General features: G+C 39.2%; 2 protein-coding genes across 4 annotated transcripts in view; one reads left to right on the forward strand and one right to left on the reverse strand.

Annotated features, from left to right (window-relative positions):
- Positions 1-5,746, forward strand: part of LOC103142574 (ubiquitin carboxyl-terminal hydrolase 37-like) — an 8,888-nt gene extending 3,142 nt beyond the window's left edge. Inside the window, exons 6-17 of the mRNA XM_016674662.1 lie at positions 1,165-1,252; positions 1,429-1,640; positions 1,774-1,905; positions 2,558-2,681; positions 2,784-2,935; positions 3,033-3,132; positions 3,216-3,292; positions 3,427-3,550; positions 3,654-3,714; positions 3,806-3,963; positions 4,113-4,171; positions 5,117-5,746. Of these exons, the coding sequence (XP_016530148.1) occupies positions 1,165-1,252; positions 1,429-1,640; positions 1,774-1,905; positions 2,558-2,681; positions 2,784-2,935; positions 3,033-3,132; positions 3,216-3,292; positions 3,427-3,550; positions 3,654-3,714; positions 3,806-3,963; positions 4,113-4,139 (1,255 nt within the window). The 3' untranslated portion in view covers positions 4,140-4,171; positions 5,117-5,746. The remainder of the gene's footprint in view (positions 1-1,164; positions 1,253-1,428; positions 1,641-1,773; positions 1,906-2,557; positions 2,682-2,783; positions 2,936-3,032; positions 3,133-3,215; positions 3,293-3,426; positions 3,551-3,653; positions 3,715-3,805; positions 3,964-4,112; positions 4,172-5,116) is intronic.
- Positions 5,747-6,104: 358 nt separating this feature from the next.
- LOC103142575 (fibropellin-1) lies at positions 6,105-19,951 on the reverse strand. 3 transcript variants are annotated; one of them, XM_007558702.2, is made up of 22 exons: positions 19,569-19,951; positions 18,459-18,604; positions 17,858-17,924; positions 17,182-17,352; positions 16,735-16,854; positions 16,403-16,543; positions 16,098-16,223; positions 15,669-15,791; positions 15,329-15,451; positions 15,100-15,222; positions 13,181-13,303; positions 12,716-12,838; positions 11,119-11,244; positions 10,527-10,655; positions 10,349-10,441; positions 9,511-9,606; positions 9,240-9,335; positions 8,976-9,071; positions 8,316-8,417; positions 7,779-7,884; positions 6,573-6,689; positions 6,105-6,340 (listed from the first exon to the last, which is right to left on the reverse strand). In XM_007558702.2, exons 2-22 carry the CDS (start codon positions 18,591-18,593, stop codon positions 6,262-6,264), a joined length of 2,415 nt encoding a protein of 804 aa, XP_007558764.2. In that variant the 5' UTR covers positions 18,594-18,604; positions 19,569-19,951; the 3' UTR covers positions 6,105-6,261. The 3 variants fall into 3 exon arrangements, with proteins under 3 accessions (XP_007558764.2, XP_016530076.1, XP_016530077.1); XM_016674590.1 differs by having other exon boundaries at positions 18,459-18,596; positions 19,567-19,951; XM_016674591.1 differs by lacking the exons at positions 17,858-17,924; positions 18,459-18,604; positions 19,569-19,951 and having other exon boundaries at positions 16,715-16,854; positions 17,182-17,273.
- Positions 19,952-20,684: the final 733 nt, after the last annotated feature.

Below are 20,684 nucleotides of genomic sequence, written 5' to 3' on the forward strand. Positions count from 1 at the left end.
TAGTTGGTGGATGATGCTTACAAAATCCCTTGTCCAGGAGCAGAACTCAACACATTATAATAGTTTAAAACAATTAAAGAAATACTAAAATTATATATTATGAGAATTAAGTATAGTCATATAAATAATTATAAAAGTATCGATAAATTTAATTAAAAATAATTTTAGATATTTCCAACTCCATTGAAATTTGTCCCTAGTTTTTGTCAACACCTTCAGAAATGAAAAGAATGTAAAATAAATCAGGCATTATTGGGGGGCACCAGAACTTCTGAGGACCCCATGACGTCGTCTTTTCTCTTCCTTTGCTAAGAGGGCTAGTTAGCTCTGGTTAGCTTAAGTTATTCTTTAGTTTTTTCTTCTGTTTTATTCCTAAATTGTTTGTCACAACCATGATGTGTCAACTCCATAACTGACAATTTACAAAACTTTGATGAAATTTTGTGAAATAAAAGTTTAATTTTGGTAAATGTAAAGATTTCATGGACCTGATGAGCTACAATATGGCCTCCTTCAGAATAACATCATATAAATTGAGGTAGTTTGGCATTTCGTCAACTCCGTCAGATGTCAACTCCATCAGAGTTTTTCTGACTCTTTCAGTGAAATTGTTGTCAAATCTCACTTAATTGTGCAATTAATTCATTTTAATGTATTTTACATAAATTGCATTACTTCACATGTATCAAGTTTTTCATTTTACTCACTAGTTTGTCACCACCTTCAGTTCTGGGTCAACTCCGTCATGCACTGTCAACTCCGTCAGATGGACTTTTTGTTGTTTTTTGTTTTAAATAGTATTTCTTTTGTTTCTTGAGAAGCATTTGTCTGTGAAATGAGTAAAAATATCACTAATGGGGTATTTTAAAAATCATTTTATATTTATTTTTGTCAGATGGTGATGAGAAAGTTCTGGGTCAGGTCGATTAAAAATTTAATTAAAAAAAAAAGAAAAAATGCAACTGGGAGCCTGGACCTTAGCATCTTTACATTTCCTGAACATTATTTGTCATATTTGCATACATAAGGTTGAGAAATAATTAAAAAAATATATGGGAAAATGAAAACCCATTTTGTCCCTATTCTCAAGAATCACTGAGTCTATGTTATATCATTCTAATATTCTAATGTTTAATTTGATATCTTTTTTTTTTTAATCTGAAGAGACAAAGTCAGGGAAGTACCAAATAGGGAGCTTAGGAGAAAGAAACATCCTTCTAGAGTATCAAGAGAAACTGAGAGTGACACAAAGGTGAATGTGCCACCTGGTTTTATTGAGGAACGTTTGTTTTATATTAGAGTATATACTTAGCAAAGCCAAATGTTAATTGCACTTATTGATGATCGCGTGACTAACACAGAAAACATTACAGTTTGTTCGGTTTTTAGTGCATCTAACTGTTTTACTGTATTTCTCCATCAATAAAGAGAGTCTCTTCAACTGAGAGCGTAGAAGTCATATGTCCTGAGCCTTCCCCTGGATCCGTCACAGATGTCTCAGTTACTGAGGTTAATGAAATTCAGCCACAAGTCTCACCTGAGTTCAACATTTTTATCCCTGACTCCAATAGCTACAACAACCTGAATCTATATTTAGGGATCAGAGAAACTGGACCAAATGAGGATTTAGACTGCCTTGGGTAGGCATAAGTGCAAGCATCAAAAAATATGATGAAAGTTTATAAAAGCCTCTCCTCTAAAACTACCATTCTACATGCTGAAAATGAAATCCGTGGCCTTCCTCTGCTTCTATGTCTTGTTTTGCGTTTTAAGGTTACCCAACCTGGGACTGACTTGCTACATCAACTCTATCCTACAAAGCCTTCTCACCCTGAGATGCTTCGTTCAAGAGCTCCACAACCAGCTACCCGTGTGGAGTTCTCACCCCAAATCCCAGCTCTTCAGGTCCAGAAAATCACAGACACCAACAGATTACAAATGTCTAAAATGTCAAGAACTGTGCAGTTTTATACACTTCCAATAATATTCATACCCCTTAAAATTTCTGACAATTTGCCACATTACAAATACCACGTTCAGTGTATTGTATGTTGTTTTTTTTGTGTGTGTGTGCTAAGCCAACACAAGTACATAATTGGGAATTTGAGGGAAATATATACATTGTTTGCACCCTCTTTACTCTGTTAACAAAGATATAAGACTTGAGATGTGTCAAGCTGATGGAAAAATACCTCCCCCATAATTGCAGCTCTATTTACACTAAAATTGTTCCACAAAGTACTAAGCCATGGTGCTCAATATAACTGCATGACATACTTTTTAAAAACTTTTATTTGAGAAAAATGTAAAAACCATGTTTGATTTCCCTTCTGCTTTACAATTATTCAATGCTTTGCACTAAAACTCATAGAAGGTTGCTTTATAATACAACAGAACTATGAAGAATTTCAAGGGGGATGAATACTTAGACACTGGTATAAGTTGGATTGAAACTGGTTGTTAATTAGTGTGACAATAAGCTGTTCAGTGGGGTGAGGGATGGTGTATTTATTTTAAATCAATTTTAAAAAATACTCTTTACATCTATTCTCACCAGAGCAATTCTAGACACTGAAGTCTCCTGCTTCTCCGACATAAAAGAGGAGAAAAAAGCGGTTCTGTCCTTCTTTAAAAAGACCGTCGCCGAGTTTAATTCAAGCTTTGATGATGATGGACAGAAAGTTAGTGTAACACTGATCCATAATGGCCGGCAGAGTGTCAGTCTTTTAAAGCTTTGCTTCAGAAGACACGGTTTGAACCATTTCTTTGGGTTTCCGGAGTAGGACGCCTCCGAGTTCCTCATCTGTGTTCTGGACATAATGAGGTCCCTGTCGCACGACATGCACGCGAGAGCGTCGGACTTGGGCTTGACCTACAAATGCCCTGTCGCTGAGCACATTGCACTGCAGATGATGAGCACCAGAACCTGCATGGGGTACGGATGCATGCGCTCCAGTTGCACTGCTGACTTGTAAAGTCTCGAGGATGTAAAATAACTACGGTTGTTTTTTTAAGTCCATTGTCCGTTTCAGATGCGGTGATCAGTCCCACACGGTGGAGGACTTCGTCAGCCTCAGCCTGGATCTGGTCCCACGCGGATCAGTGAACCAGTGTCTACAGGAGTACCTCAGGGCACGTGCACATATTGCATTTTGCATGTCAAAATGTTGGCTATTTTATGAGCGATTTAAGTCAATTCCTATTTTCTTCCATAGGAGGGCCATTTAGAACACATGTGCCATTGTGGAGTGAAGGACTCATCAGTGCAGAGCTCATTCCTCACTCTTCCAAAGTAGGTTACACACAACCACGCCGTAATCAGTGCCAACCAGTTGTTCCAGGAGGAGCATTTCTTTCTTCCTTTTTTTTCTTTTCCATTTCAGTTTGAGATCTAATCATCTCTAATCTATTTCTTCTTCCTCTCAGCGTGCTGATCCTGCACCTGAAGCGCTTTAAATTCACCAGGTCAAATGCAGTGAAGAAGATAAAAAAGCCCGTCGCTCTGTCGAGAGAACTTGTGGTGAGAGAAGAGTTCACAGCCACAAAAAATGTAAGGAAATTCGAAACGCGGAAGCACATTAAGGAACAGGCGGCAGAAATTATGATCCGGCGCATGTCCTTGAAGCGTATTTAAGCACTTTGATGTTTTGTAGACAGCGACTTATTATTTTTTGGTGAGCGTCGTCAGCCACATAGGGTCCAAAGCTGACAGCGGTAAGTGTAGATCTGAGGCTCTGTTCTTCTGCCACATTTGCAGGGTTTTTTTTTTTCTCCCAAGGCTGAAAAGTTTGCCCTTTTCTTTCAGGCCATTACATCTGCGACGGCATTCACAGGAGGCAGAATATGGACATTACAGACGACTCTTGGCTGACTTACGATGATGCGCACGTCAGCCAGACAACAGAAGAAGAGGTCTGCTTGTGGCGGGAGCGAAACGCCTTCCTGCTCTTCTATGAAAAACAAGTAAGAAACGTATTCCTTGAGTACTGTTTATCAGCTACAGTTTCCTGCCATCTTCTCATTATTAACCAGCACTATTTATAGAAGCTTATGCAGATGTGCAGTGTACTTAAAAGCAAGACATCTGAATGTGTCTGTATTCTTTTTTTCAGGCCCTTGAAAAAATAAAAGGCCGGTGACCAGGGCTGCAGTGGACCTGGCAGCAACTCCTGTATTCTTTTAATGCTATTAAACTGCACCTTAAGTACCCACAATGTGCATTTTTCCCTTCTATTCTATTAATATAAAGCGGAAGTGGAGATACACACCACATAATGGACTCTCAGTGTTCAGCACCTAAGATTTCTGACTCTCTTAAGTCACTCTGGGGTTTCACATGACAATAAATAACATATAGGTTTCAAAGGTGTGACAATGAAGGCAATCTTGAATGGGGCTTTTTCAAAAAGAGGCATTTTTTTAAGCATAGATGATTTCATAGTCAGTTTATGCAAGGCTGTAAATCACAATTTTACTGATTAAGGGAAAAAGGCTGCCCTAATGAACTCTATGCTTCCTACAAACTTAATAGCTGATTTTGAATCCCTTGATGGTAACAGCCACTAGGCAATAACTTATTACAATCAGACTTTCAAGTCACTGCAGGCCACTCTTCATTCCAGAATTAAATTTAACTCAATGTCGTTAAGTGTGGCCTTTGAGTAGGCCACTCCAAAACCCTCATTTATGTTTTTTTCTTCTTTTGGAATCTGTTCAGATGAGGAACTGGTTGGTGTTCTCTGAATTGCTCTCTCGCTTCATAGCCTATTAAGTAGACCGAGTTAATTATTAAAGCAGCCTCAGACTTTCACACTATCAACACTTTATTTGACTGTTGCAATGATAATCTCTGTTTACACTTCAAACATTGTCTCATGGCAGATTAAATGGGTTGCACAGCTGCTAAAAGTTCAAACTGTCTCAAGTCAACAGTTTGCAGAGTATTTCCCCAAATATTGTAGGTATCATTTGAATGTTTTTTGGTAATTGGAAGACATAATTATATCACTGCAGCTTTCAAGCTTTGCCCTGTTGTGCTTTGTAACCCCTATAATTAATACACATATTTCTTTCAATCTGCACTCTGACTTACTGTGAAAACTGTCTGCAATCACAGACAATCCCAGAAGACGTCAGAGTACGAGGATCGGGGGGGAAGGGGTGTCGTCATTCCTTTCACATTAGCTGCTGATTGCTCTACCGCCATAATGATGACAACTCAAGGTGACCATCATTGCTCCGTGCCAAAAAAGTGTCTGGACCTTGGGGAAAACCTGGCCATGTGGAGTATTTCTTCTTTTCTTACCTCCTTGATGCAGCACTTCACCTTTTTCATGTCTGCTAAGAGGAGAATGCAGTGGACTAAAGCTGCAAACACAGCGACATGATATAAAATCACATAATAAAAAAGATGCAATGCTGTGCTTTCCAGATTTTTTTTGTGTTTTTTTTTTTAAACTATATGCATACAGAGCTGACGCCGTCTCATCTGCCAATAATTCCTCCCAACAGCTGAGTGCCAGTTTTCCCCACATCCTGTGCAATCAAGCGACTCTCTGTGTGGCAGCTTCTTGGTGGGAGACAGGAGAGCCTGCTGCATTCAGGGGAGATTGGACCCTCACAGCCTGATAAGGAGGCTTGGGCTGGCACCACACAAAAGCTTGAGTAAATTCTTTGAGTTGCCCAGGAGTTGTGAATTAATTTTTGAGTTGATGTGTGTGAAAAAAAATAAATTAAAAAAATCAAATAAAAAAACCTTCTCACAGTTGCTAAGTAACCACTAACACCTAAGAGCAAATCCTTTATATGTCTATTTTAAAACCTGCGACTGAATATAAAGTGTAAGTGAGCGTGGGTGATTCTATTTGAAGCTGACAATTGATTTCCACCTGCATACTGACAGTTGGAATTTACTGAAAATATTTACAAATGTACTGCCATTTGAAAGCAAATCATTAAAAATGATGAACTGATAGCCCATTTCAAATTTTAAGAAAGTCATGATTGTTTATTATTATTATTATTATTATTATTATTATTATTATTTAAATGTAGATTTACAGATATGTTTCCTAATCAACCAAAATGACATGCAAAGAGCAGCATTTCCATCAGACGCGACTCTTTTATTTCAACAGCGAAGCTAAAACCCTGAGCGGCTCCCACAGTTGTTCCCAGTTCTGAGATTGTCTGAATTCAGTCCATGTGGCAGCATACTTTTTGCTGCAGATGTTGTGCATGTTTTACTGTATCCTGCACAGCTCATGTGTTCTTCGTCACAGGACACTGGATTTTGTAGCCAACCCTGTAGGCCTGCAGGTACACACGAGCCTGGTTCATCCTGCAAACACAATCACAGGGCAGAAAAGGCAACAGCGTTGTGGATGATTTCATTCCGATTTGAATCTAATATTGTTTCAAAATGTTTCCTTCCAACTCACACACACAGATTTGCTTTGTACTAAAAAAAATAAAAAAGAACTCTAAAAAGACTTACACAACATGTTTATTTCTATAAAAAAACAACACCTTCTTTCCAGAATAACATAATGCACACCTGAGTGGCAACTGACCTGTATTTAGTGCAAAGCTGAACTCCCAGGGGTCCACAGCGGTCAACGTAGCTCTCCCTGACAGCTTTCCTCACAGCACGAGCTGTGCTTACCACCGTGGTGACCACAGGACACGTCCTGCAATGCACAGATTACTTATTAGAGTTGCTACTGTAAGCAGAGCAATTATTCATCCTCACTTCAAAAAGTCACCAAATCTTTGTCATTGAGCAGGACTATGTGGAGAAGCCAAAACTCACAACTTTAGAACATATTATCTAGTACAGAAACAATCTGCAATGTTTTGTGCAAAACATATGTATTTACTTAAAATATGTATTTATCTTCCAAGACTTTTGCTCTCTGACTTGATATGTTAAAAAAAACACATATTACATTATTGTTTCTGTAATAATCAATTATTTGTTTTTCAATTAGAAAACTAACTGCTGACTTTGTGCTTTAGGTAAATATAATTTCTATGTGTTTAAATGTGAAATCATCAAAAAAAGGTGTCAAATTGTGTTGTGTTGAAGGAATGAAAACATGCAGGGGAAGTAAACAATTTGATAAAAATAAAACAAAACAAAAAAACAAACAAGAGTCCTGACCAGGTAATCAAAAACAAAAAAAATCTTGGTTGAAAACTCAGGAAACAAACAAATAATGGGTTATTTATATAGGCCGGTAGCTGAAACTGGTATCAGGTTGGAGAAGTCAGAAATTTGTTGCATCTCAGGAGAAATAAACACTGAGAAAGCCAAGGAAATGAAACTGGAACAAACTGAATTAATGCACAATTCTGTGAAACACAAATAGAAAGCTAACTAAAGATGACCCTTGGACATGAATAACTTCAGAGGAACTATGGAAGAAAGCTCTCTCTTTCATAAGAGAGAGCAAAGACTGCAACACAAGTTCGACTCTAAACACATAAAAATACTTAACGTATTACAGTCAAGCACAAGGAACTGAAAAATTAAAGGGTTGCCGTGTATGACATTACAACACAAACTAATCAAAATATAAAAGTCTAAATGATCACCACGCTCATGCTGTTTAATCCTGGTAAAAAAAACTAACTAGTTAGTCAATATTTTGTTTACAATGAGACTCATATGTCATTATCAAGTACTTGATGCTGACTAGCCAGAAAAACAGGAACTTGAAGGAAAGCTGATGTTAGATTTTCCACGCATGTTAGATTATGTTCCTTTTTACACTTACAGTCTCTCACAGCGCAGGCCTGCGGTGCCTTCTGGACAGGTGCAGGTGTTGTGCGGGTTGCAGGTGGCTCCATGTTGACAAGGTGGGACACATCGTGTTGTTACAGCTACAGTGACATCCCACAGTATTACTAAGAGGAAACATCTGTTTTTCCTTTGTATCCACTTACAGTCTAGAAAATTTAATAGGGTTGGACCAGTTTTTTTCTTTTTTTCTTTTCATGGTTTGGACCGAGTAAATGAACGAAACAAACAAGACAGTGCAATATTTCATTTTTCAACACATTAAATGAACTGACGAGCCACTTGCAGCTTCAGGACTGCAGGTTACAGACCACTGATGAAGCAAATGTGATCCTATTTCAATATAGCCATAGCATAAAGTGAGACATCTTGATTTCTAATCCATTGTTAAATTAAAACTGTGAAAGTTTAAAAATGAAACAGATCCAAGGGACTGATAAGTTACCGTTGATTTAGTATTCTCCTCATACCTTTGACCACACATGCATATGAAATCTGAAAGTTATTGGCAAACCTGTGTCACAGAGACTGCCGGTGAATCCTTTGGCGCAGCGGCATCGGTTAAGGCCCACACACACACCTCCGTTCCTGCAGGGCTTTTGACACTGGATGGGCTCTGATGGAGACAGAAGAGAACAGAGGACCAAAGACGTCTAGACTAATTCAGTTCAACATGGCTCATCTCTGTGCCTGTCAGTGAGACTCAGTGACCAGAAAAAGACATCGAACAAATAGCGGAGCGATTCCAAGCGGCCCGTAAACCGGTGTGTGTTTTCTGTGAGGTAACATGGCCTCAGGGATGAGGAACTGTATTCTGGCTTAATTAATTTATTTATTTTAAGAAACAATGCAACAGTTCTCTTGATGGATTATAGTCTGAATCCCCATTATAAATCAGCAGCAAGTTTAATTAACTTTTAATTAATTTAACTGATTACAGCAAAAGCTTTGGTGCTCCATCATTATGATACAGACTCTATATCCTAAAAAAAACAAATAATCCTTTTACCTCCTTTTTTTTCTTTTTCTTTTGCAAATATATGTGTGCGTGTGTGCATAAAATACTTGGTTTAGCATTTGCAATGATATAGTTGATTTACAGAGCTTACTAAATTAAAACAGATACACAAGCTACAATGAACTTAATAGAGATTGAACATTTTCGTTGTTTTACCAATCTGGCATCGAGCTCCTTGCCATCCAGCAACACACGTGCATTTGTTAACATCCACACATCTTCCCCCATTCTGACAGGCTGGGGTGCACAGTGCTGCAAAACACACAAAAGAAAAACCTCTTAGAAACACAAGACTGCTTACATCTGGTTAAATGAACTGTTTTCATGTTTTTACTTTATGTTATCAACACTTTTTATAGTTGCTAAAGTAGTAAGAAAATAAAAAATGTCACTCAGATGTTTTGTTGCAATTTCACTCACGCAACAGGCACTGGGGGCCCGTGTAATCAGAGGAACACTGGCAGGTATCAGGGCCGACGCAGCGTCCGCCGTTTGCACACGGCAGCTCGCACACAGCTAATCATGGAGAGATGGAAAAAAAAAAAAAGTTAAACCTGAACAGTCACAGATAGAGTACACAAAACTGGAACAATGCAAATCAAAACATGTCGTTTCCAAGCATGCGTTTTCTACGACACAAAGTTACAGAGATAGGTTGACTCTCACAAGCTGATGAAGTAGGACGTAGTACCTGTGTGGCAGCCTTCTCCTGTCCACCCAGAAGGACACAAACACATGTTCCAGCGCATGCAGGTTCCTCCATGGGCACAGGGTGGAGAGCAAATGGCTGAAACAACCAACAAGGATTTATCACAACCTTAATTTATACTTTCACAGTTTTTATTAAACATAGTTTTGGATTTAGACCTTAGTCTGCCAGAGGTAGGAATAGTTTTGGGATGAACTATACCTTACCATCGGTTATAAAAACACATTTTTTTCAGAGCATGAGACTGATTTGCTGACTTAAGTGTCTTTTTCAGATAAATTTAACCAAAAGGTCTGTGAACGTTCAACAAAGTCAGCGGAAACATCTCCGTCGATTTAAAGGAACACGTTAAACCTAAATGTGCCGGGGGGGGGCTTGAATAATTTTGAGTCTACCTGTGCTTAAATCAGTGAATATCATGTCATTGCTTTTGATCGTTGTTTTGTTGAATTTCCTAGTTAAATAATCATAAATAGGATCAAAATCCCTTTTAATCTGACTATATGAAGACATTTTATCGGTCGTTGCTCTTGTCCCTTTTCAGGCAAGCTGACTTTTAAAATGTCGCCGATTTATGACCAAAATAACTTGAAGCAATTTAAAGGCAGTACATATTATTAATTTGAATCAAGGAATCACATTTTCTTACAGATGTTGAAAACTCTTTTAGCTCATCAAACTGTCAAAGCCGGTATGAATGGGCAGCTTGTTGAATATAAATCTGGGTGCAAAACAACCAAAGCTGCAAAACCATGAAACAGCAAAGAGGCAAAATGACCAGCATCCCTCTATCTACAACCATTTACATTAAGGTTTGTACCTGAGCATCCCACACCAGGGTAGCCTGGAGGACAGTCGCAGCTGTTTGGCCCCACACACACTCCGTAGTTCTGACACGGTGGGTCGCACGCAGCTGGAGCAGATAAGACGCGCATTAACTCAGCTCGGGCGTAAAAGAGGTGCTATCGCCAAACATATTAATGAGATGTTTGACTCACGTCGACACCTGGTGGGGTCGTCAGCTTGGACCTCGTAGCCCTCCTTGCAGGTGCAGTTAAACCCCCCGGGGTGGTTCACACAGACCTGCTCACAGCCTCCGTTTGTAAAGTCCCCGCACTCGTTCGCGTCTCATTGGGAGGGACAGATGGGGAGACAGTTTAAAAGCCTGGAAAATACTTTTGAGATGAAGTGACAAAACAAATTTGGATGGAAACATAGCGTATAAAACTTGGCAACAGCAGAACTTGCTAAGATTTGATTACATTAATTGTGGGCACTTTCCAGCTGATGTAATTTGATTCGCCTTCGTACTGGCAAGCGTGAAAAAGGATGAGCGTTTGATACCGGTCTGTGAAACCCGTCCAACTTCTATTATGTTTTTTAGCTTGAAAGCCGACAGCAGTAAATGTTTAAAAAGAGACTGCATTTGGAGGAAGCTTTCAGCAGATGGTGAAATTTGAGGAAATTCAGGATTGTAGTGGCGTGATTGAAATCAAATCGACTAGCAGAGTTTCTTGCATAAATGGGGTTTAATAGAAAATCCTAAAAACTTTACAGGGGCAAAGTTGAGGAGTGAGGATGAAGTCTCACCAGCGCAGCTCTTGAGGTCGTCTCCCAGCTTCCAACCTACGCGACAGCTACACTGGATGTCGCCCTCAGCTCTCCGGGAACATACGTGGTCGCAGCCTCCATTTCTTAGCAGACAAGAGGTAGCATCTATTTGTGTCAAGAAGAACAGGAGCTTTAAATTCCCTAGTGCCTTATTGGCCCGATAGAAAAATGCATTTAAGACAAGATATCAGTTTAAATCTAGTTCACTGAAGGAGCATTACAAAGTAGTTTTGCACACAAGTCCAGAGTTATTTACTTTTCAAAGACAAAGGAAGCATGAGGGAAAGAAAGAGGTTTTATAGACAGTCCTGAATCAGTTTTCTCTGTAGGCAAATCTCAATTCAATGGGAGATAGGTCAGAATCTAAATGTAATATTTTCTATTTTCAGTGTTTTATGTGTTTTATCTGAATAAAAAGAGCTTTATAGTCCTAGCTCGGTGTTTTGGCTCACAACTCAGAAATGTGTCATTTTAGGTTAAAAGCTTTGCGATGCAAAAAAAAAATAACAACAACAAAAAAAAAAAAAAAAGAAAAGACATTTGTGTCAAGTTTGGCATTAGAGAGAATCAGGATCCCAAAGAGCACACATACATTAGGATGGATGTTATTGAGCTCCTGCTGACTTCTTGGTTAAGTTTTATGTGAAAAACAGTCAGAGTTTTTTAAAAAAAGCAACTCATGTTAGGGTACCTTTAACGACAAAAGTATTCAGAACCCGGGCAGTTTTAGGTTTAAAGAAATATTTCACTTTTATAATACTTCTAACTTGAAGTGTTATAACTTTGTAGCCCCGGGGAGAGTCCCGTCTTGAATCAAACAGAGAACAGATGGAGAGAGCTAAAGATTAGAGGAGGCCTTCCAACCTCAAAAGCTTGAACCCCATCAGGAAAGAGAAATAATTTATTTATTGCTCTTATGTACATAATGTCAAATAGTAGACCCTCATACAAGAACGCCGGACATGTATAAAGGGTCAGGGAATTTTCTGTTTCCTCAGAAATCCTCTATGCTGCCCGCACAGTTGATATTTATGCATTTTGTTTTTGCCATGCGGTATTAATAAATCCTTCTGTAAATACTTTTTGTTTCAATTCTCATTCCAGCTCTTAAAAGATAGCCACACATGTTGTTTAAAACAGTATTAATAAATAAATGTGGCGATACTGGGACATCTGATTGTAATAATAACAGAATAAATAATATAATTTTTGCAGGTGTTTACCACCTTATCTTTTGCAGATTAAGTGGCTTTTGCACTTCAGTCCACAGAAACCTCACAGTATAAATATTTGTACGTCTACAATGTCGAGGTGAAGTGGCAAAACAGTTCTTTTTATAGAAAAGAAAAGTCCTTAGAGTGCTTTTAAATCTCTGGTAGGGGTGCCGGTCTGTTGGGTCTCTATTCCCTCATATATTTTAACACAATTGAGAATAAAAATGTTGAAAATTATGTAAGGCCCACTTTATGTCTTAGGAGGATGATGATATGTCCTCCTTAACACAAGTAGACAACCTGGCAGGTCAATGTACTTCACACATTAACAACTAATGTTAGTCACATGTTCGGGAACCCACTAGTGCAAGTGAGGTTGTCAGTATCCAACAACAGAGGACGCGGGCAGTGGCAGGTGAATCCCCCAGGAGAGTTGGTACAGGCGTGAGAGCATCCACCATTCTGCAGCTTGCATTCGTCGACGTCTGAGTGCAAACAGAGGGGAAAATTGTCAACATTAACTTTTAGGCATTCAAGTCTTGCTTCTTCTGTACATCAGAATGCTGGTTTAGTTTTTCTTTAGCTACTAATCTTTTAAAAATGTGTCCCCAGGACACTCAGTTATGTCCAGGCATGCAAACATCCTGTCTGGTAAACACATAAAAACAGAAACAAAAAAACAAAAACAGATTACATATTCATAGCAGTTTTTTTCACCCCCCCCGTTATACATGCTGGTAAATTGCTGAAACTGAGCTGCTTTAAATGACTGAAAACGAGTATGCAAACTGCTGCATTAAGTGAATGAGTGCCTGCAGGTTACTGACCTACACAGGTGCGGCCATCAATGTGCAGCTGGTAGCCCGGTTTACAGGAGCACCGGAAGGAGCCTATAGTGTTGACGCAAATGTGCTCACAGGTCCCATTTGGAGCTGAACACTCGTCCACATCTGGGAGGATCAGAAACATTTAGATAACTCCTTCGCCACAAACATTTAGACTTTGATTGAACAGCAGATGTTTGAGATTTTACAAGTTTGGATGAAGCGAGTAATGTTTTTCAGTGTCATTTAAGATTGACGCAAAGGTCAGCGGAGGCTTGATTTCTCTGCTGCCTTTTGCCGACACGTAATTTTGGTGAAATCACAGTTTAATTCCTGCTGGAGAGGCAAATTGTATTCAATCAACTGGCAGTGTTGCTGGAGGACGGCGGAATTTGTGGGTATTTCAGTTTTATTGGCCAAATTGAAGTAAGCTTTTGTCCTTACCAACACATTACTGACTGCTGAAAGAGGCTGCCACAATTATTTGTTCTTCCTCAGCTTTTATAAGCAAAGAGCAGAATATGAATTTGGAGCTTTACTGTTAATATTCAGTGTTCACCTCCTTATCTTTCTTGTTTTTTGGAAAGAGACGCATCACTGCACTTTACAAGACATTATTCACTGGCTATTAATTTACTTCCAGGCTGAAGACACCAAGTATGGGAATTAAAGGGTGTCAAGATTTGGAAGTCACATAGCGGAAAACAACATTGCAAGTTAATTTGCATTATTCAACAGTTTCTGCTGCGTGAATGAAAAAATGTTGCAAAGGCGATATGATTTTGAAGATCAGTTGTTGCAGTGAATCTTACACGTCAGGCTTGGGCAACACAAGAGGACTGGTAATTCATTATTAATCAATCACCTATATTGATTACTTCTGTGAATACGGGCTTGAGGTAAGCGTTGGCTGTTTCTTTGCAACTTTTAACAGAAAGTAGTTAAACTGTCATCTGAACAGAAAAAAACAAAACAAAACAAAAAAAACGTGATTCCAAACTGCTTTCAGATGTCCGAGGTAGTTTGCTTTTCCCTTAGGATCTTCACTTGTGTTAAAAACATCAACATAAAAGATCAATTTATAAAAGTACAAAAACATGCAGAAAAAATGTACTTGATGCCCAGAGTTTCAGCTTGATCAAGAAAGGGAAAGAATGTTATTAATATGTGTATTCTAACACTAATATTATTGGAATAGCAATTTGGTTTTTGAAGATTTTTGGTACTAGTGGCCTTTTGTGAAAGTTTAACAGACAGGAAATGAACAGAGAGAGCAGATTGGAAGAGGCAAAGGTCTCAAGGTTACGAAACAAACCCACGATGGTCGCGTTGAGGATTATTGTCCCTGTATGTGGGGTGACCGCCTTACCGCTGCACTACGTGACGCCCCTAGCATAGCACTGTTATAGTGTATGGCCATAAAAATAAAAAAATAAACATTCGAAAACCAAATTTCCACTTGTTCCTCCTGCACATGCCAGAAATAACACTGCAGGAAAACTAGATTCTGCAGGAAATAAGAAAACCTCCGATTATTACCAGTTATCTTCTGAAATCTTTGTACATCTTCAAAATAATATTAGGGAGTTAACATTTTCAGTCTATCCACATAATTTAGTCTGAAAAAAACATATCATAAGTTAGGCTTGGACAACTTTCAAACACATTGAGGTGTCAGCAGATAAATACATATTTTTTTTTTATGTGAATGACTTGCCGCCTTTTTCTTTTTGACCAGTTTTACGTGTCTTATGTGGAAGTACCCTAGACTCATAATTGTTGGAGTTAGTGTGGACAAAGCAGTGTTTTTTTTTGTTTGTTTGTTCTTTTTTTTATCTTCATTTGCTACTCAGGAAAAGACAATTAAATTATTTGTGTGTGTTTTTTTTTCAGATCAACATTTTTCTTACAAAATAAATTACCTGTGCAGTTATGTCCACCTTGGTCCAGCTGGTAGCCTGCAGCACACTGACAGCTGTACGTTCCTAATTCATTGGTGCAGTTGTGTTCACAGTGCCCATTGCTGAGAAGGCACTCGTCAACATCTGCAAATAAGGAGAAACTTGAAGGACTTTCATTCTCAACCGCGGTTAGGAAATTTTCAGCCATGTTTTGTGGTAAAGCATTCACATAAAAAAAACTCTTACCCACCAAAGCAAGCATGCCCGTCTCCATTAAAGCCCTGGTAACACTGGCAGAAGTACGAACCGATGATGTTGCCACACCGAGCGTTGGTGTCACACCTGTGGATGCCTGATGTGCACTCGTTCTCATCTAGGAAGAGATTTTATTTTATTTAATTAATTTTATTTTTTTTGGCAAAGCAGTATCTAAAATTCAGTTCATTTCTGTTCCATAGCCATTCTGCCGCCCAGGATAATTTTAATGGAAGGCATAACAGCAGGCATTAAAATCCGCGCACACAAGGAAGCTGACCCCGTCGTCGGGAAACAGAGTTTTCCACAGAGAGACGTCAGCACTAATTGCTTACCTTCGCAGTGTGTGCCGTTTCCCTGGTAACCGGGTCGACAAATACACTTGTAGCTCCCGAGCGTGTTCTCACACACACCCTGACCTTCGCACAACTCGGGACTCTCCATGCACTCATCCACATCTGGGACAGGAGCAGAGTGACATACAATAGTTTTTTTTTCTTCTTCTTTTTATTCACTGCTGATCAGATTTCCTCTTAAATATTTTACAGCTAAGTTAAAATATGTGTTATTTACACAAAAAAAGTCACATTACAAATTGTGTTGAAACCCACTTTACCTCAGTCAGAGCTCTGATTAAGCTTAAGTGGTTGTAAATCTGTCACTAGAATACTCCTCACTGTCAGGAGAATTATACCTAGATACTGAAAGCATCGACTCAGATCTAAATATGAGTCTGTTCCAGTGATATTTAATAAAAGACTTACCAACACAGGCAGGGGCCTCGGCTCTAAAGCCCCGCTGGCACTGGCACAGAAAGCTGCCGGGAGTGTTCACACACACGTTTCCCAGTTCACGGCGACACAGCTCCTCAAAGCTGCACTCATCCACATCTACACAGGACGAAAATCAACAGCTGTCCAAGTCAGGGTGGAGGGCCAAGATCAAGAGGGTTATTCATGATTATTCAGTCATTCAGGGCCCCGCTACGCAGGAATCTTTCACGTTTATTTTATTTTATTTTTTTCATCACGAAGGCAGTGTTCGTATCACATCCCAAAATGCACTTTACCTACACAGCCTTGTCCATTCAAAGCCCTTACATATCCCACTGGGCACGAGCAGATGAAGGAACCAGGGGTGTTTGTGCATTCAGCCCCTTCCTGACAGGCCTGCAAGCCCGTGACCGCAGCCAGGGCACATTCATCTATGTCTGTAAAAAAAAATCCAAAGGAGATATTCTTTATAACCATGACACACAAGCGCTAGCTTTATTAAAATATACATATCTTTCTCTCTGCCGCAGATACATACATACACACACACACACACACACACACACACACACACACGCACACACGCGCACACACACACACACACACACATTTATGGAGGCAGACAAACCCTGGCACCCTCCAGAACCCATCAGGTAGCCACGGAGACAGGAACATGAGTATGAGCCGGGGGTATTAGTGCAGCTGGCATGGGGACCACATGGCCCGGGTCCTTCACACTCATTAACATCTGGTGAATGGAGACAGATGAGGGGAAGATACAAGATCAAATGTGACATGATGTGGAAGAGCTAAGAGCATAAATTTATATAAAAAAAAATACAAAAACATAGAGTCTAACAGAGTCAGGTGGAAGATTGATTCTGCTACTTCCTTAAAATAGCTCCACTTTTTGAGAATTTGTCGTTTTTTCCATGACAAATTCCTCCATTGTTTGCGCCAACCTGCCTACCGTTCTAAACTTGAGGACAATTTCACAACATCCACAGAGATTCCCCTGGATTTCCAGAACCACAAACATCATCTTAAATCATCGCTCCGTGCTTGCAAGTCTCACCTTTACACTCGGCTGCTCCGTGCAGAGCAAATCCTACAGGGCAAGTACAGCTGTCGCCACTCTGCACTGTCCCGGACGGACAGCCGCAAGCAGTGCTGCCCCCCTGCGTCACCTGGTTTCCTGGACGCCGAGCACGGGTGGGGCTCGGCCGAGACGTCGTAATCGTTGGAGCTGTTTATGTAGAAAGAAAGCAACACAGTGACTTGTAAAAGTATTAATAATCCTTGAACTTTTTCCTCAATTTGTCATGTTGCAACTGCAATTTTCGATGCGTTTTATCGGGATTTTATCTGACAGATCAGAAGCAAGCCAAGTAGTACAGAACTGTGACATGGCAGCAAAAACCAGTAAATGTTTTTTTTTTTTCAAAAATGCTGAGAAAGGAGTGTGTATTTGTACTCGGCAAACTTTTACACTCATATCTCAATGAAATGTAGCCCAATAGAACCGAATTCATATTAAATAGTTAACTTAAGGTTGCTCAATTATAGGTGGAAGGATGGAGTGAAATGTAAACGTCATATTTCTCTTTTTTTATGACAAAACATATTGAGGGTTGCTGTTGTTCAGTAACTAAATTGGAAAAAGCTCAAGGTTTTACATTTATTTTCAATTGTATTACAAAACAAACAAAAAAGGAAAACAGCACACTCCACTGAAGACATAGAAAACCTACATGTGGTTGCTGTACGACTCTCCATCACTTCTGTGATATTTCTGATTGCATTCTCAATTTCTGGATTCTGAAACACAAAAATGCAAAAATATACAAGGTTTATTCATAGCTTTAAGCCTAAAAGAGATCCATTTTGCTGTTTAAGTCTTCTTTCTCTACCAAGACAAATTGTTGACCAAGGTGATTGAAAAGTTGAAAACAAGAAGGACAAAAAAAGTGAAATAAAGATAAAAAAAAAAAAAACAAATACAGATAAATTTCTCATTGCTGCTGCCACTAGTCTGGAGGAGCTGAGTGAGGAAGGCATAGAGGAGGAGAGCTCTTTCAGCTTGGAGACTTCAGCTCTGAGGAGGAGCTTTGTAGAAATAGGAGGTGCTTGTATGAGCAAGCGTTTAGGCACCCCCAAATGGCTGCCATCGGAGAATAATGGATTCCTCAAACATAAACGAAAAAAATCAAGGCAACAGTACAAGAATGTTTTTGACAAGGGATTATGATATAAAGCTCAAAAAAAGTCAATTTTACATAATGTTCCCTCCCATCCCTTCACTTTTTATAGATCAAGCAAACAAAACAAAAAAGCTCCACACATCTGACTGACCTGGCTCCTGTTGAGTTTGGTCTCCAGTTGTTTGAGGACTTCGTTGTCATTTTCTTCATGGTTGCTCACAACTCCAGTCACTAGCAAAAGCAGCAGCAGCAGCAACGCTGACACAAGGGTCCAGACGTGGGTCATCGCCTGAAACGGCATCAGGAAATCGGATCGTTTATAGAGCTGCAAATGACTGTTTCCAGTAAGTCAGACAACAGAGAACACAGTCTGTTTAATGCATGTTTAGGCACGAAAGGCATGATGTGGGGGATTTAAGCAGCCTGTCATTACCCCCCACCTCTCCTTCTGAGGCTGCACAAAGCATAAGAAAGCTATTAGTACCACATATGCTTGAGCTGCAGCCACTTTAAAATGATTACTGTCTGATACAGGGTTTTTTTTCCCACCCCTGGTTGCCACTGAAGCACATTAATCTCTGCAAAACTGAAAAACCTTTAGAAAAAGTTACAGAGACAAATAACATCCACCGTAATACGGATAATTTAAATCAAATTTTTGTGTGTAGCTGAATTGTCAACCTCACAGTTGAGACAGTTAGAGGTTGTTTGATGAGACAACTAGTCAATGTAAACTTATGTATTCAGAAATATCAGAGCTTGAAGAAAGCACCACATGGATGCTTTGTCCACCTTCACTTGGTTATTTTCACAATGGATATTAGATTCTCAGTTCCCTGATGACTAGTTTTTAAATAGAAAGCATTGATTATATTATGCCACTGTTGACATTTTAAGGTCAAAATTCTTAAAACTTTTGATTTGAAGTTTGCAACTCTCCTAGCAAAACCAACATAATTACAGTAGCATTTAATGTGGACACAAACACAATTAACAAATAGCTCCTAAATGACTCTGGAGCTTTGTAAGAGGTTTATGTCTTTACATAATTAGTCAAATTAAATGTTTGTTTGTTTTTTTTCACTTTTTTAAAAAAAATGTAAAGCTCTTCAACTTATATTGTGAGTTGAAACTGTGCGTTACATTTTACGGTCTAGGTGAAAAGTTACGCCACAAAAACAGCATAAACATGTCATGTTAACTGGGAATAAACAAACGTGTTGATGCGATGCGAGGCAGAGATCTTCAATCAAACTCACCGTTACACCCGGATTATATGTTTCCCCAAACTAAAGACGCCGAAAAATGCGCGATCCGTAGCTTACTTCGATCTCTTCAGCTGCAAGCCAGGCTTCTCTCTCTATGTCGGAATCATAAAAAGAGGGGAGAGGCGATGCAATCCAGCAGTGACTCCACATCCTGTGTCGGAGCTCCGCACTTCCCATTCCACTAATCCCCAAACACCGCAAACAACGAGCCAGAAACAAGAAGAGGCCTGCGGGCTCTTCTTCTACAGCAAGCACACAATTTTGTTCCCTAGTCAGATTTATGTTAGGGAATGTGACAGCAATCTCTCAAAGTATAATACAATGATGATTTTTGATCACATTTAACTGGAAATAGCGACAGCCATTGGAAACGACCAGTGGTCAGATTCAAGTAAGGGCATTACTTATTACTTTCAGTCAGACAACATATTGAAAGATATGGACTATCTATCTATCTATCTATCTATCTATCTATCTATCTATCTATCTATCTATCTATCTATCTATCTATCTGCTGCATCTCACAGCTGAGTAATTATTTTACCAGATTTCACATCTGGTAAAATATTTACCCGTCTGTAGTACCCAGTAGCAACAAATGTCTATATTTTAAATATTTACAGAAAATAAACACATTTTTAATCAAGCATGTTGAAACTTTCTCAATAATTTGTGTCCTAAAAAGCTTAATTCATTTATTTTTTTCTGTCAAAATTCTTTTAATGTTTCTTTTTACCATTTGCATGCGAGGCATTCACTCTCCCCTACACAGATCAAGGAGCTCTAAAGGCTTGTTGAAAACATGAGACCAAGTCTTTTTGTGTTTGGAACAGCTTGTAAAATGAACAAAGGTCATGGTCAGAAATATAAGTAGCGGTTCTCTAGAAGACAGCCACTTTTGCAGAGAAATTCAAACTAAAAGTTGAATAGCTGAGGTTTCATTTCCTGCTCCCGTGTGTCCCATCTTCAATTCCACACTTCTGGTCATAAAGTATCTTCTCTTAGTTCATTTCTTCCTTATATTTCAATTTCCTGCCGTCAAGAAGCAGTTGGACTTCATCGTTCTCACTTTTTCTGATGAGTCTTTGCCTGTGTTCAAAACCTCTAGC

This window comes from Poecilia formosa, unplaced genomic scaffold (assembly GCF_000485575.1).
Source record: "Poecilia formosa unplaced genomic scaffold, Poecilia_formosa-5.1.2 Scaffold98, whole genome shotgun sequence".
NCBI lineage: Eukaryota > Metazoa > Chordata > Actinopteri > Cyprinodontiformes > Poeciliidae > Poecilia > Poecilia formosa.